At 35.2% G+C, this 13,782-nt stretch overlaps 1 protein-coding gene across 1 annotated transcript; it reads left to right on the forward strand.

Annotated features, from left to right (window-relative positions):
* The first annotated feature begins 487 nt into the window (after positions 1-487).
* LOC130467481 (secreted RxLR effector protein 161-like) lies at positions 488-1,180 on the forward strand. Its single transcript, XM_056835991.1, has one exon. The coding sequence runs from the start codon at positions 488-490 to the stop codon at positions 1,178-1,180; it is 693 nt and encodes a 230-aa protein (XP_056691969.1).
* Positions 1,181-13,782: the final 12,602 nt, after the last annotated feature.

Below are 13,782 nucleotides of genomic sequence, written 5' to 3' on the forward strand. Positions count from 1 at the left end.
AAAATTAAATAGATCTCTTTATGGATTGAAACAATCAGGGCGTATGTGGTATAATCGCCTAAGTGAGTACTTGTTAAAGGAAGGCTATAAGAATGACCCCATCAGTCCATGCATTTTTATAAAGAGATTTGGAGCAGGATTCGTAATAATTGCAGTGTATGTTGATGATTTAAACATTGTTGGGACTCCTGAAGAGATATCACATACAGTGGAATATTTGAAGAAAGAATTTGAGATGAAAGATCTTGGAAAGACAAAATTTTGCTTAGGGCTACAAATTGAGCACCTAAAGAATGGAATCCTTGTGCATCAAACAACATACACATAAAAGGTACTGAAAAGATTCTCCTTGGATCAAGCACATCCGCTGAGTAGCCCATTGGTTGTAAGATCACTAGATGTGGATAAAGACCCATTTCGCCCTCGAGAAAACGATGAAGAAATCCTTGGTCCTGAAGAACCATACTTAAGTGCAATAGGGGCATTAATGTACCTTGCTAGTCATACGAGACCCGACATATCATTTACAGTAAATTTGTTAGCAAGGTTTAGCTCATGTCCAACTCGAAGGCATTGGAATGGGATAAAACATGTACTTCGTTACCTCCAAGGAACGAAAGATATGGGATTATTCTTTTCTAACCAGACCAAAGAAGACTTAATTGGTTTTGCAGATGCAGGTTATTTGTCTGATCCCCATACTGCTCGATCACAAACAGGATATGTTTTCACATGTGGTGGTACTGCCATTTCTTGGCGTTCCATGAAGCAAACTATTGCAGCTACTTCTTCTAACCATGCAGAAATTTTAGCTATTCACGAAGCTAGTCGTGAATGTGTATGGTTAAGGTCTGTAATTCAACATATACGAGAAGATTGTGGCATATCCACAGGGAAAGAAGCTCCAACGGTTATGTATGAAGATAATGCAGCATGCATTGCACAGCTCAAGGATGGATACATCAAAGGTGATAGAACAAAGCACATTTTACCAAAATTCTTCTTCACCCATGACCTGCAGAAGAATGGTGATGTACAAGTTCTGCAGATTCGTTCAAGTGAAAATTTGGCAGACCTATTTACCAAGGCGCTTCCAACTGCTACTTTTAAGAAATTAGTTTACCAGATTGGATTGCGTCGTCTGAAAGATCTCAAGTTATGTAATCATGAGGGGGAGTAGATGCGCGCTGCACTCTTTTTCCCTTAACCATGGGTTTTCCCACTGGGTTTTCCTGGTAAGGTTTTTAATGAGGCAACATCATTCGCGCATTAGGAAATATTTTATTTTAAGAGAGAAATTTTATTTTTGCATAATGGACATCCAATGGGGAGTGTTATGAAATATAATATGGATGCCCATTATGCCCCCGTCAATAATTCCGGAATATTCTAGGGTTTAGTAAAACCCTAACTATTGTATCCTTTATATACCCGGTACTATATGGAATAAGAGACACAACCCTATTCTCTCTCTTATCTCTCCTGTTTATTCACAACATAAATATAATTATTGATTAAATCAAATGTGGGAAATGATGTTAAAATATATACTAAAAAAAACCTTTAGTGCTCTGTATAAACATTACAAAATGAGTAGCCAACAATCCCAGAAAAAATTCTCAAATTCTAAAATAAAAGTAGTATTTTTTAAAGTAATTACGGAACTAATAGTCACAAATCGTAAATGTGTTGATAGAAATTGGAAAGAACATTCTAAATAGAACAAGTACCCTCATTTTTTAACCACTACAAATTATTTTGAAGATTAAAAGATTTATTATATTAGAGCCAAGGTCTTAATTACAGAGGACACAAATACAGTTCCGAAATTCTTTATATGAACTATATTGTTACAAATCGATTAAATTAGTAAAAATACCCATAAAAGCGACCCTTTAGCAATTCAATAACAATCAAAGAAACTACAAAAGTGAAAGTAAGAAATTACAATATCAAATTAATTAGATCATGTGATTATTACTTTCAATTGAAAGTAGATAAAACAAACATATGATATGAACAAATATATGAACTGTCAACAACCATCAATTCTAAATTGCACGATTTTGACAATTTTGCTCAAGTTTTGACCATCAATATAGAGGCTATATATTTCGTGTCTTTGTGGGCTTATTTCATACGAATTGAAGTATGATTAATCTCAAATATAACTTAAAAGAAGAAATAAGTATTAACCATAGTACTCAAATTCGCAGAAAGTAGAACAACAAAAATACCGTCGCTTTTGGATCCGAAAATGAACAAATCAATACCGTAGTGGTGTCTTCAACTGTAGACTAGTTACTTCTCTGCCAGTTAGCATCTTTCTTAGTTCCATTCTTAATTATCAAGTATGAAGAACGGGGGAGAGAGTTAAAATCAAATTAAAAATAAAAATATAAATTAAGGAGATCTGGAAATTTGATAAGAATTAAGGATATCTGGTGAAAAAGAGATTGAGGGAAGAGAAAATGGGGGGGCGGAGAAGTTGAGGTAGAAGGGGTTATGACATAGTGTGCATACTTTATGGTTTAATTTCAAAGGATCATATACTACTAGGTTATAATTTGAGGAACGATTTCCTGAATATATATAATAATTATTTTTTACTTATAAAACACAAATAAATGCTGCCAAAATTATGAAAAGATTTTATTTTTTTATTGTAAAATATTTTGTAACGAATACAAAACGGTTATCATCGACACAACTTCTTATTTTGTGAAGTATTTTAAATTAAATTTATTTATTTTATTGTGGTAAAGTATACACAATGGTTAAGTAAGATAAAAGTTCTATATTCTTTTATTCATATAACTGTTATCAGAGAAATACGTTCTCTATACTCCTAGAAAACGCTTAACAAACTTAACCGTTCTCTATTTAGCGTTTCTTATTCCAATTTTTGTAGTAGTGCCAAGAAATCAAAAAAACAACCCAAACACAACCTTAGCTCTGATACCAATTGTTATAAATGAAGGACCTTTTAGGCTTAAATGTTGATTTGTATGACAATTTGATGTTTGAATAATGAGAAGAAATAATTAAAGAAATTAAAAACACACACAAAGATTTAAGGTGGTTCACTCTTCAATGAGCTACATCCACCATGGGGGAGGCTTTGGAGCTTGTATTACTCTTCAACGGAGAAAGGATTACAAAGAGGAATTCTCAAAGGTGAAGAAGAGAGAATTCTATGTATGCTTAGATCTAGGGTTTCAACCTCACTTGTGTTTCTCTCTCTTAATTCTGAAAATCTCATTACATTTGGTATTTATAGTGTTAGACATCAAACCAATCTAAGGGACAAGAAAATGCCACGTCGATTGAACCTTGCGGAGAAGAAAACAGTTTACCCGCAGAGTTCGGTCGAACCTTTAAAGGGTTCGGCCGAACCAAGGTCAGGTTCGGCCGAACTTACCCAAAGTTCGGGCGAACCTCCAAAATCAAAGCTACTGACTTCAGGTTCGGCCGAACCACCTAAGAGTCCGGCCGAACTTCCAGCAGGTTCGGTCCCCTGCTGCATGACAGCTTCTCGTAAAACAGTCATAACTCCCTCATTTCTCATCCAAAATGAGCTTATGACCAGGCGTTGGAAAGCTATTGAGCCAAGCTTTCACCTTTAACTTGAATCAACTCAATCTAATGAGTAAATCATGAGATATGTCAATTTGAAGTCAGACCTTCCACTATAACACCCTAACATCCTTCAAGGAAGATTCGAGACACACATAACAACTACGTACAGCAATATGATGCGGGTAAAGGAACAATACATAAATGCATTTCATCACATTATACTCCGCTTCTTTTGAAAAACAAGTTAGTTTGATGGAGTATATATCAAATATAATAGTTTTAAGTAAAATTGCAGTCTATGTTCGTCTAATTTTCATTTTTCTAAATTTATTCAACTTATTAGATCGAACTTATTAAAATTTACTAAAACTTATAAATTGTACTTGGCTTACTATTTACCGCCCCATATTACTCAAAACCGCCCATGTATTTACCCATATACCCTTCTTTATTTACCTCCTCATTCAACATTTACCCATATACCCACCCCAAATCTAACCACCACAGCCAACCACCACCTCCGGCCACCATCGCCGTCCACTACCATCACGTCGGTGGTGACAAAATGGCCGAGTCTTCACAAGATCTTTTCTTTTGTCCGGAATTTTTTTTAGAAACTTATGCGTTTTTAGCTTGTACCATGGTACATGCTTATGAATTTTAAGCTTGTACCATGGTACAGACTTATGAGTTTTTAGCTTCGATCATGGTATTGACTTATGCAGTTTAAACTTGAACCATGAAAGGAGCTAAAAATTCATAAGCATGTACCATGGTACAAGCTAAATATTCATAAGTCTATATTATTTAAGATTTTGATTTGTTGTTGCATTTGATTTAATGTAATTCGGAAAAAAAAATTAGAAACTTATGAATTTTTAGCTCCTTCCATGGTACGGGCTTATGAATTTTAAGCTCCTTCCATGACACAAGCTTAAATTGCATAAGTCAATACCATGGTCGAAGCTAAAAACTCATAAGTCTGTACCATGGTACAAGCTTAAAATTCATAAGCCTGTACCATGGTACAAGCTAAAAATGCATAAGTTTCTAAAAAGAAAGATCGGACAAAAAAAAACTCTTGTGAAGCCTCGGCCATTTTGTTGCCTACGACGTGATGGTGGTGGCCGGAGGTAGTAGCCGACGATGGTGGCCGGCGGTGATGGGAGAGAATTGGAAAGGAAGATTAAATAAGGGTACTAATGGAAAATAAGGGAAAATAATAGGGTGGTTTTGAGTAATATTAATCATTATCAACCCTTATCTAAATATATTAGTCGTAAAATAAATGAAAATTCTTAACTCCAAAGTACATAACTTTTACTCCTTATTTATTTAAATTGCCACGTAGTTTTAGGAGGTTGAAATGAATTTATTAAAGTAAGAATAAAGTGGGGTATTGTGTTATTATTTATTGTAAAAAATTGATAGTGTGTGGATTATTTATGGAGGGACTCTTATTTTGGTGTCTCTTAGTCTCTCTCATATGCCACATAAGCTTCAACTCCAAATAAGAGCATGTCCTAAAATTTGTGAAAATAGACAAACTCTTAATACTAACTCTTATTCTCTCTTACCTTCTTTTTTTATTATTATATTTTTATACAAAAATAATGATAAGGCACTAGCTCTTATATGTAAGAGCTAGCTCTTATTTCATAAATTTCTCTTACAGTCTCTAAATAAGAGACCCCCATTACACACTTAAGAGCTAGGTCTTATTTTTTCTCTCTCCTTAAGAGTCACCTAAGAGCTCCCCCTTATTGTTGCTCCGAGTAAGTATAAGACCCACAAGAGGAAAAGAAAAGACAAAAAAAAGAAGTATAGTTGAAAGTGGAGATCATGACATGCCAAAAATAGAAAGTTAATCTTTTTCATAAATACGGCCGAATAAGAAAATTGTATCTTTTAAATAAATACGGATAAAATACACGAATTTTATGTACAAAAGTACTTTGATTTTGTAAGCAAATCCATTGAATGCAACTGAAAATTTGATTAATGTGAGGTTCTTTTAATGATAAAAAAAATATTAATGGTATGGTACTACATAAGTTTCAGAGTACATGTCAAAAACGTGTCAACATTTACAAACTTTAAATATTGATATTTCATTTGAAACAAACATAATGAACGACATAACAAAGTTTTTTTAAAGTTTTTTTTTTAAGGTAAAAATTAGTTCATTGATAAAATAGTCATACGACATCTATAATAGAAATCAAAACTAACAAATACAAATAATTTGGATCAAACAAAATTCTAATCTGGCAAAACCACGATCGTTGTAGATAAGATCTGACAATGATAAATACCCTCTTTCATATCGCTGTTTAACCTGGAAAATGTTGCATTACTAGAACTAATTACAGCAATAAATCGAAGTAAATAAGAAGCTAAATATGGATAGCCTCAAAGTTCAAATCTTTAACTACGGCACGTCTATTTCAATTTAATCGAATGAATTTAATTAAAAGTGAATTTAATGTAGAAATTAAGTGTGAATAAATGTAATTTGGATAGGGGCCTCCGAGAAAAGTACTCGTATGACAAAGGAGACATTGAGCTGGTCTTTCTATTCATCATTAGCTCAAAAACTTGTGTAATTAATATTTCTTCCATAAGCTTCTCAAGAGCGAGGATTTAGTAAACTCTGAAAACACAATTGTTCCGGTATGAAATGAGATTTTTTGGGGCCCTTCAGATCTTGAGCATGGAGATGGTGGCTATAAAATAAACCTCAATTCCGGGGATGGCTTCGATGCGGTTTATCTGACACTTAATTTAGTATCCCAGGTAATATAGAGAAAGAGAGTTGAGGAAGTAAAGATGGTTGTAGGTCGGACCTGAATTCGGGTCGAGCCCATAGGTCGTTGCCCTGTATGGGCCCAACCCACGCAAAGCCGCTAGTAACGGGTTGGGCCTGACCAAAATTTTTGAAAAAGGGGTTGAGGTTTAGTATTCCGGATAATATAGAGAAAGAGAGTAAATAGTTAAGGAGAGAAGTCCCTCGTACCTTATCTTGTAGAGGGGTATTTACTATTTATCGTTGGTTATATAATACTAAGTCATGGGTCCAATGGTCCATGATTGGTTCTCATGGATTTGGGCCTTGGACCTTATCTGGGTTTGGCTCATAACTCTAAGAGTAACCCCTAACTGTTGTACCCGGGTACAGCCAGTTCTGGCTGTACCCCCAAAAAATGACATGTCTGTATTGTTTTGTTCTTTCTTGTTGTACTGTTTGTTCTTTCATATTATTTTTTAAATTTATCATAAAAATTTTCATAATTGTTGTATTGTTTGTTCTTTCTTCTGGAATTTTATGTTCTTTTTTATATTGTTTGTTATTTTTTGTTGAATTATTTGTTTTTTCTTGTTTATTTGTTTGTTCATAATAATCATCTTGTTAATGTTCATAATGAAATTAAGCCCTTCGTTGATCTTTTATGTTTTGACAAGCGCCTGTATTGTTTGTTCTTTCTTTTTGTATTGTTTGTTTTTTCTTGTTGTACTGTTTGTTCTTTCATGTTGTTTTTTAAATTCATCATAAATTTGTTCATAATGGTTGTATTGTTTGTTCTTTCTTCTGGAATTTTATGTATTTTTTATACTGTTTGTTCTTTTTTATTGAATTGTTTGTTCTTTCTTGTTTATTTGTTTGTTCATAATAATAATTTGGTTAATCTTCATAATGAAATTGTTTATACTTTTTGTTACATTTGTTCATACCTTTTGTATTCTTTGTTCTTTCTTGTTCTATTATAAACCCTTGTATCTTTTTAACCTATTTGTTTTCTTTGCATGCTCATCATTTTCAAATCAGTAAATGTTCATTTTTAATTTAGTTGTGATCATCATATCATATTACTTACTCCCTCCGTTCTTGAATGTTAATCCTCTTTTCGTATTAGGTTGTTCTTTTTTATTAGTCTCTTTTGAAATCTTTCCTTATTTGTCTAACATTTATATCCATTATACTCTCATACAATACAAATAGTCCACTTGTTTGCTCCAAAGTACACCTTTATCCCCATTAAACCCCTTAATGATTTATCTCTCCTACCCACATGAGTTAGATTCATGTGACAAGTGTACTAATATTGGATTGTTTTGGATGCCAAAAGGGAATAATATTCAAGAACGAAGGGAGTACTATTTTCATTTTCAGCCTACAATGATGAGGAAATTGAAGCCGTGAAAGTCAAATATTGTGTTCAAATCACACTTCATACACACATTCAAAAGTATAAGAACTCGAGACTACATCAAAAGCAAGATTTAAGATTGAAGATATAGCAAACTAAGTGGATAATTTCTACCAATATCTTGTAATGCTCAATTTACATAGGCAATGTTCAATTTACATAGGCAAACTTACATAGGCAAACTAAGTACAAACTTATACATAGGAAATGTTCAATTTTTTGGTAAAATATATAATTTGACATGTTTTAACTGCTCAATATATGTAAATATATGTTCAAAGTAATAACATAGTAATGCAATAACTAAGTTAATTTTAAAATTAGTAACTACTCATTTCACAATCAGTAGATAAATGTTCATCTCTAAATTGGTTGAATAAATGAGGATTGCCAAATAATCAGAAAAACGTTCATATTCGAATGAGTAGATAAATGTTTATTTCCAAATAAATAAATAAATGTTCATTTCCAAAATAGTAAATGATCATTTCCGAATTAATAAATGTTCATTTCACTACAAGAACGTAACTTGTATCTTTAATGACAACCTAATTACGACGGGTCAAAAATCCCGTCGCAAAAGCCTTTTGCGACGGGTCTAACAACCAAACAAAGACGGGAACAACCGTCGTAAATGTTTACAACGGATTAACAGCGGGATTTTCTATTAACGACGACCCCCTTTTATGACGGGTTCGCGACAGGAAACCCCGTCGTTAGTCAACGATTATTGGCCTTTCGCGACGAGATTTCCCGTCGTTAATGGTACAATTTCTTGTAGTGTTTCCAAATAAAATAATAAATGTTCATTTCCGAAATAGTAAATGTTCGTTTTGTATGGGGGTACAGCTCGGATACAGCCAAAATTTTGCGCTCTAAGAGTATGCTATTAGAATATTATGTTGGGCCAAAGGGTGATTCCTTACACTAACCTCAAATCCCAGTTCGTTAAACTTGTGGTTGTTAGGATTTGCGAGTATGTTTGGACTTTTTGTTACAAAAGTTACTTTGTTTGAACTAGTTTTATCTAAAATAAATCAAGCTAATGAGACCTTTAGGCTCTGTTTGTTTCAACATAAAACAATTTTCAAGGCAATGTAGATTTCCTTTATTTTTTTTCTCTTATAAGAAAAATTATAAAGAAAAAGAATATAGAAGTGAAAATGAGAGGAGAGAAAATTAAATGTAAAGGATTAGTGTGGAAAATGTGGCATTTCGTCCTTTCAAAGGAAAAGTTGGTTTTCCCTTCGAGAAAGTTATTTCCACCTTTAGAAATATTGTTTTTCACCCTTAACAAAACAAAAATAGGAAAATCATTTTCTGAAAAAGTCTTTTCCATCAAAAAAAAAAGAAGCCTTAATCTGTTAAGATAATTACTCAAGCTTTACATAATCACTTCTTAATCTATTCATTGTTTTAACATAAGGATTTAACAATGGAGAGTCTAAACCAACGCAATTCAAACACTAAAACTGGTGTTAGGATCATATTCCAATTCTACTTGATATATGCTTCTGTAACACCCTCCCTCAAGTTGGAGCATGGTGAGGATCAAGAATGCCCAACTTACACAACAAGTAATCAAATTGTGTCTTGCCTAGCTCTTTAGTGAAAATGTCAGCCAAATGTGATGTTGATTTGACATATAATGGCGCAATAATCCCCTCCGTTACTGCATCCCGAACGAAATGTCAATAATCTCAATGTGCTTGGTGCGTTCATGAAACACAAGATTTTTTGCAACATGTAAGGCAGATTGACTGTCACAAAATAAGGAAATTCCCTTAGGATGTTGAACCCCAAGACTCAATAACAACCCCTTCAACCATTTTAGTTCACAGGTAAGAGCTGCCATAGAGCGATATTCGGCCTCCGCCCAAAAACGAGAAACTGTAAGTTGCTTCTTTGTCTTCCATGAAATAGGAGAATGGTCTAGAAAAACTAGCCATCCGGACAAGGATCGACAAATGATCGGGCAAGCATCTGAAGGAAATAATGCCCTTGGTCCAAGTATGCATTCAATGCTAACTCTAATAAATGCGGTTCAGTATTAATTAATTATGCAAGTTAATAATTCAGTGAGATCAAGTGAACTGTATGCCTAGCTAGAGGCCGCTTCAATTCAAGTGGAATTAATAATATTAATCCACAGCTTACTCTTGACTGAACCCGTAGGGTCACACAAATAGTACGTGAACGGATCAAGTATTTAAGTGAATTAAATACTCCATTTATGGATATTCAGAAACGACGGATCTCGGTTCCAGTGGGAGCTGAAATCGTCAAAAGGCAAATTAATAATACTCTGGAAACGATGATATTGCCGGAAACGGAAATATGGATCGTATCGAAAATATAAATATTATCCAAGTCGTAGATGTTGCCGGAAACTGAAACATGGTACATATCGGAAAATATTATCGGAAATGGAAATATTGCCGGAATCGGAAATATTGCCGGAATCAGAAATATTATCGGAATCGGAAATAAATTCCGAAATCGAAAATATTAAATATTTGTTCGAAACGGAAATTAATTCCGGAATCAGAAATATTAAATATTGTTCGAATCGGAAATGAATTCCGGAATCGGAAAATAAATCTGAAGCGCGACGTACGAAATAAACTTCGGACGAGCTTGATAGACGCAAGGCCGAGCACGAAGCTAGGCCCGCTCCTAGCGAAGCCCGCGCGAAGGCAACACAACAGCAGCAGCCCGCCTAGCAAGGCAGGCCCAGCCAAGCGCAAGGCAAAGCCAGGCCCAGCCGAGCAAGGCAAGGCCAGCAGCAGCAGCGCCCACGCTGTGGGCCGCTGGGCCGAGCTCCGCGCGCGCACAACAGTGTTAGGTTATGATACATATGAATAAACATAAATCATGCGGAAAAACCATAAAGCCAGGAAACATATTATTTACACATAATCATTTAGCATAATTCAGATGCATACACTTTGTAGCGTGCCCTCCCTAGCTGCGCCCGAACCGAACAAGAACAAGTCTTTAGGACTCCAAGTGTCGTCCCTCCGTAGATAGTCCACAGTACGTCCGGATCCGCCTTAAGCTTGACCAACTAGAATCGCCCTTAAGGTTACTAGGATTTTCGGCTATTTGGGTTGCAAGTGTTTGGCTGATTTTTGCTTAAAAATCTTACCTTTGAATACTTCAATATCGTCTATTAAATATGTGACCCTAGGCCTATATTTATAGAGTTTATGGAAATACTAGGATATGGATTTATTAATTAGAATCCTATTAGAACTCTAAATAATAAATTTAATCTCTTAGGATTAAGATTAGGATTTAATCAATGCACGAATTCCAATAGGATTAGGATTCGTTACGAACACGAGTGTTGCACGACCACGAGGAACGCACGCACCCGCGCAGGCCTTGCGGCCCACACGAGCAGGCGCTGCCTCGCAGCCCACGGGCATAAGCCCGCGCGCGCCTATGGCCTTGCTGGGCCTGGCCTTGCTCTGGGCCTGGCGAGGCTGTGGCAGCTCCGTGTTTGGGCGCTTGGCTTGCTGGGCACGGGCCTGGCTTCGTGCTGGGCCTTCGTCTAGCAAGCCTCGTCCGATGTTAATTCGTACGATGCGCTCCCGATTAAATTCCCGGTTCCGGAATTCATTTCCGATACGAACAATATTTAATATTTCGATTCCAGAATTAATTTCCGTTTCGAACAAATATTTAATATTTCCGTTTCCGGAATTATTTTCCGATTCCGATAACATTTCCGATTCTGAAAATATTTCCGTTTCCGACAATATTTCTGATTCCGACAATATTTCCATTTCCGATAATATTTTCCGATACGTACCATGTTTCCGTTTCCGGAAACATCTACGACTCGGATAATATTTATATTTCCGATACGATCCATATTTCCGCTTCCGGCAATATCATCGTTTCCGGAGTATTCATTTCTTGCTTGTAACGATCTTAGCTCCCACTGAAACCAAGATCCGTCGATTCCGAATATCCATAGATAGAGTATTTAATGCCATTAAATACTTGATCCGTTTACGTACTATTTGTGTGACCCTACAGGTTCAGTCAAGAGTAAGATGTGGATTAATATCATTAATTCCACTTGAACTGAAGCGGCCTCTAGCTAGGCATTCAGCTCACTTGATCTCACTGAATTATTAACTTGTTAATTAATACTGATCCGCATTTATTAGACTTAACATTATATGCATACTTGGACCAAGGGCATTATTTCCTTCAGTCTCCCACTTGTCCTTGGGGACAAGTGTGCATTACCTAATTCCTTTGTCGCTCGATGCTTGTTCTTGAACATAAGGTAAGAGTTGTCATCCTTATTATGTCCAGAGGTGTTTCTCGGTTTCAAAGTTCAACTGATCAAATAAACAGATAATCATAGCCTATGATTCATCCGAGCACGGCCATGCATTTTACAGTTTCTAGCTCTCCGAGTGGCCTTGTACAACTTTTAAGCATCTCATCCCGATTTATGGGAGGACAATCCCAATCTTGTGATCTTGAGATTAGACTTCGTTTGATAGGTGATTACGTGAGTGTTGCCTTTATAGCCTCCTTTTACGGTGCTACGGTTGGTCAACGTCAAAGTAATCAGTTCTCAAACAAGTAATCTCAAATCACTCAGGTATTGAGGATTTAGTGTCTAATAACTTTAATGAAATTTACTTATGACAGATTTTCATCTCTTACAGTAAAGTTTCATAGTTCTGTCCGATACTAGTCTTCCCAAAGTAAGTATCTATGCAAATGATTACGACATTGCCATGTCCACATAGTTCAAGAAACAGAACTACTAGTCATCTTGCATTCTAGTCGTCTAACGTTTTCTATGCGTCCAATTTTATAGAAAACTCCGACCAGGGACCATTTTCAACTTTTGACATTCAAGTTCACTTGATAGACATTTCTTAGTCACAAGACTGGTCCTGACAGTCTATCTTGAATATTTCGTCAAATTGAAGGGACTCATCATTTAATACTAAACCAAGATTAAATGGAATATGAAAATATATTTCATATATGATAAATGTTCAACCCCAATGTTTTACGACCATGGGCCTTAAACCCATCTTTAAAACAGTTCATGGAATTCAAAGCTATGCTTGATTTCCAGTGCTACAATGTGAGTGTTGCTTCTCACTTGTTGCATAGGTTTAGTTATCATGCTTTGCGAATCTTAATATCCTCTTCATCGAATGTTCTTCGAGATATGATGATAAGATCTTTTGAGTTTGTTTATTATGTGATCTAGTCTTTCTTACTTCGATAGTGATTCTACGCATTTTGCAATGAAGAACCATCAAGTCAACAGACATGTGATCTTCCCAAGTTCAATGAAGAACTCATTAATATAAACAACTCTGTTCTATTGCTTCTTAGGCAATAAGTACTTTTACTTCAACTGTTTAGGTTGCTAGTGATGCTTTGTTTGGATTTGCTTATCCAAGCAGTTCATAGATATGTGGAAGACTTTCCAGCTGTATCTTAGAACATATAAATTAATATTTAATTTCCCACGCAACAACTTATGGTCTTCAATCCATGTTGCCATTTCAAAACACGATGCTCTATAGCTCGTCCTTGCCAATGGTTAACTCCAAAGGAATCTTGCTTGATCATTTGCCAGTGTTTATGCGTGTAGCATCAATATTTAGCATATCTTTATTTCCTTGAATCAAAAGCTATTCCTATGTACCTTTTCAAGTACCATAAGTTTTTCTTGATCTCAATCTAGTTGATCTTCACTTAGATCAATAGAGACTGGTATATGTTCGTCATGCCTAAAGCCATACGATACGTTTTTGGCGATCCTCATATTATATCATACATGATAAATTCTTTTGCAGAATAATTTCCAATTGAATTCTATTCATGTAACTTTAGCTCATCTAGTTTCAGTAGATACTAATTCCAGCTAAATTCTTTGACATATAATATAGGTTAAGAATATCATTTAGACTCTTTGATATTTAACTTAATAAATGCTTATACA

This window comes from Spinacia oleracea, chromosome 2 (assembly GCF_020520425.1).
Source record: "Spinacia oleracea cultivar Varoflay chromosome 2, BTI_SOV_V1, whole genome shotgun sequence".
In the NCBI taxonomy this organism is placed as follows: Eukaryota; Viridiplantae; Streptophyta; class Magnoliopsida; order Caryophyllales; family Amaranthaceae; genus Spinacia; species Spinacia oleracea.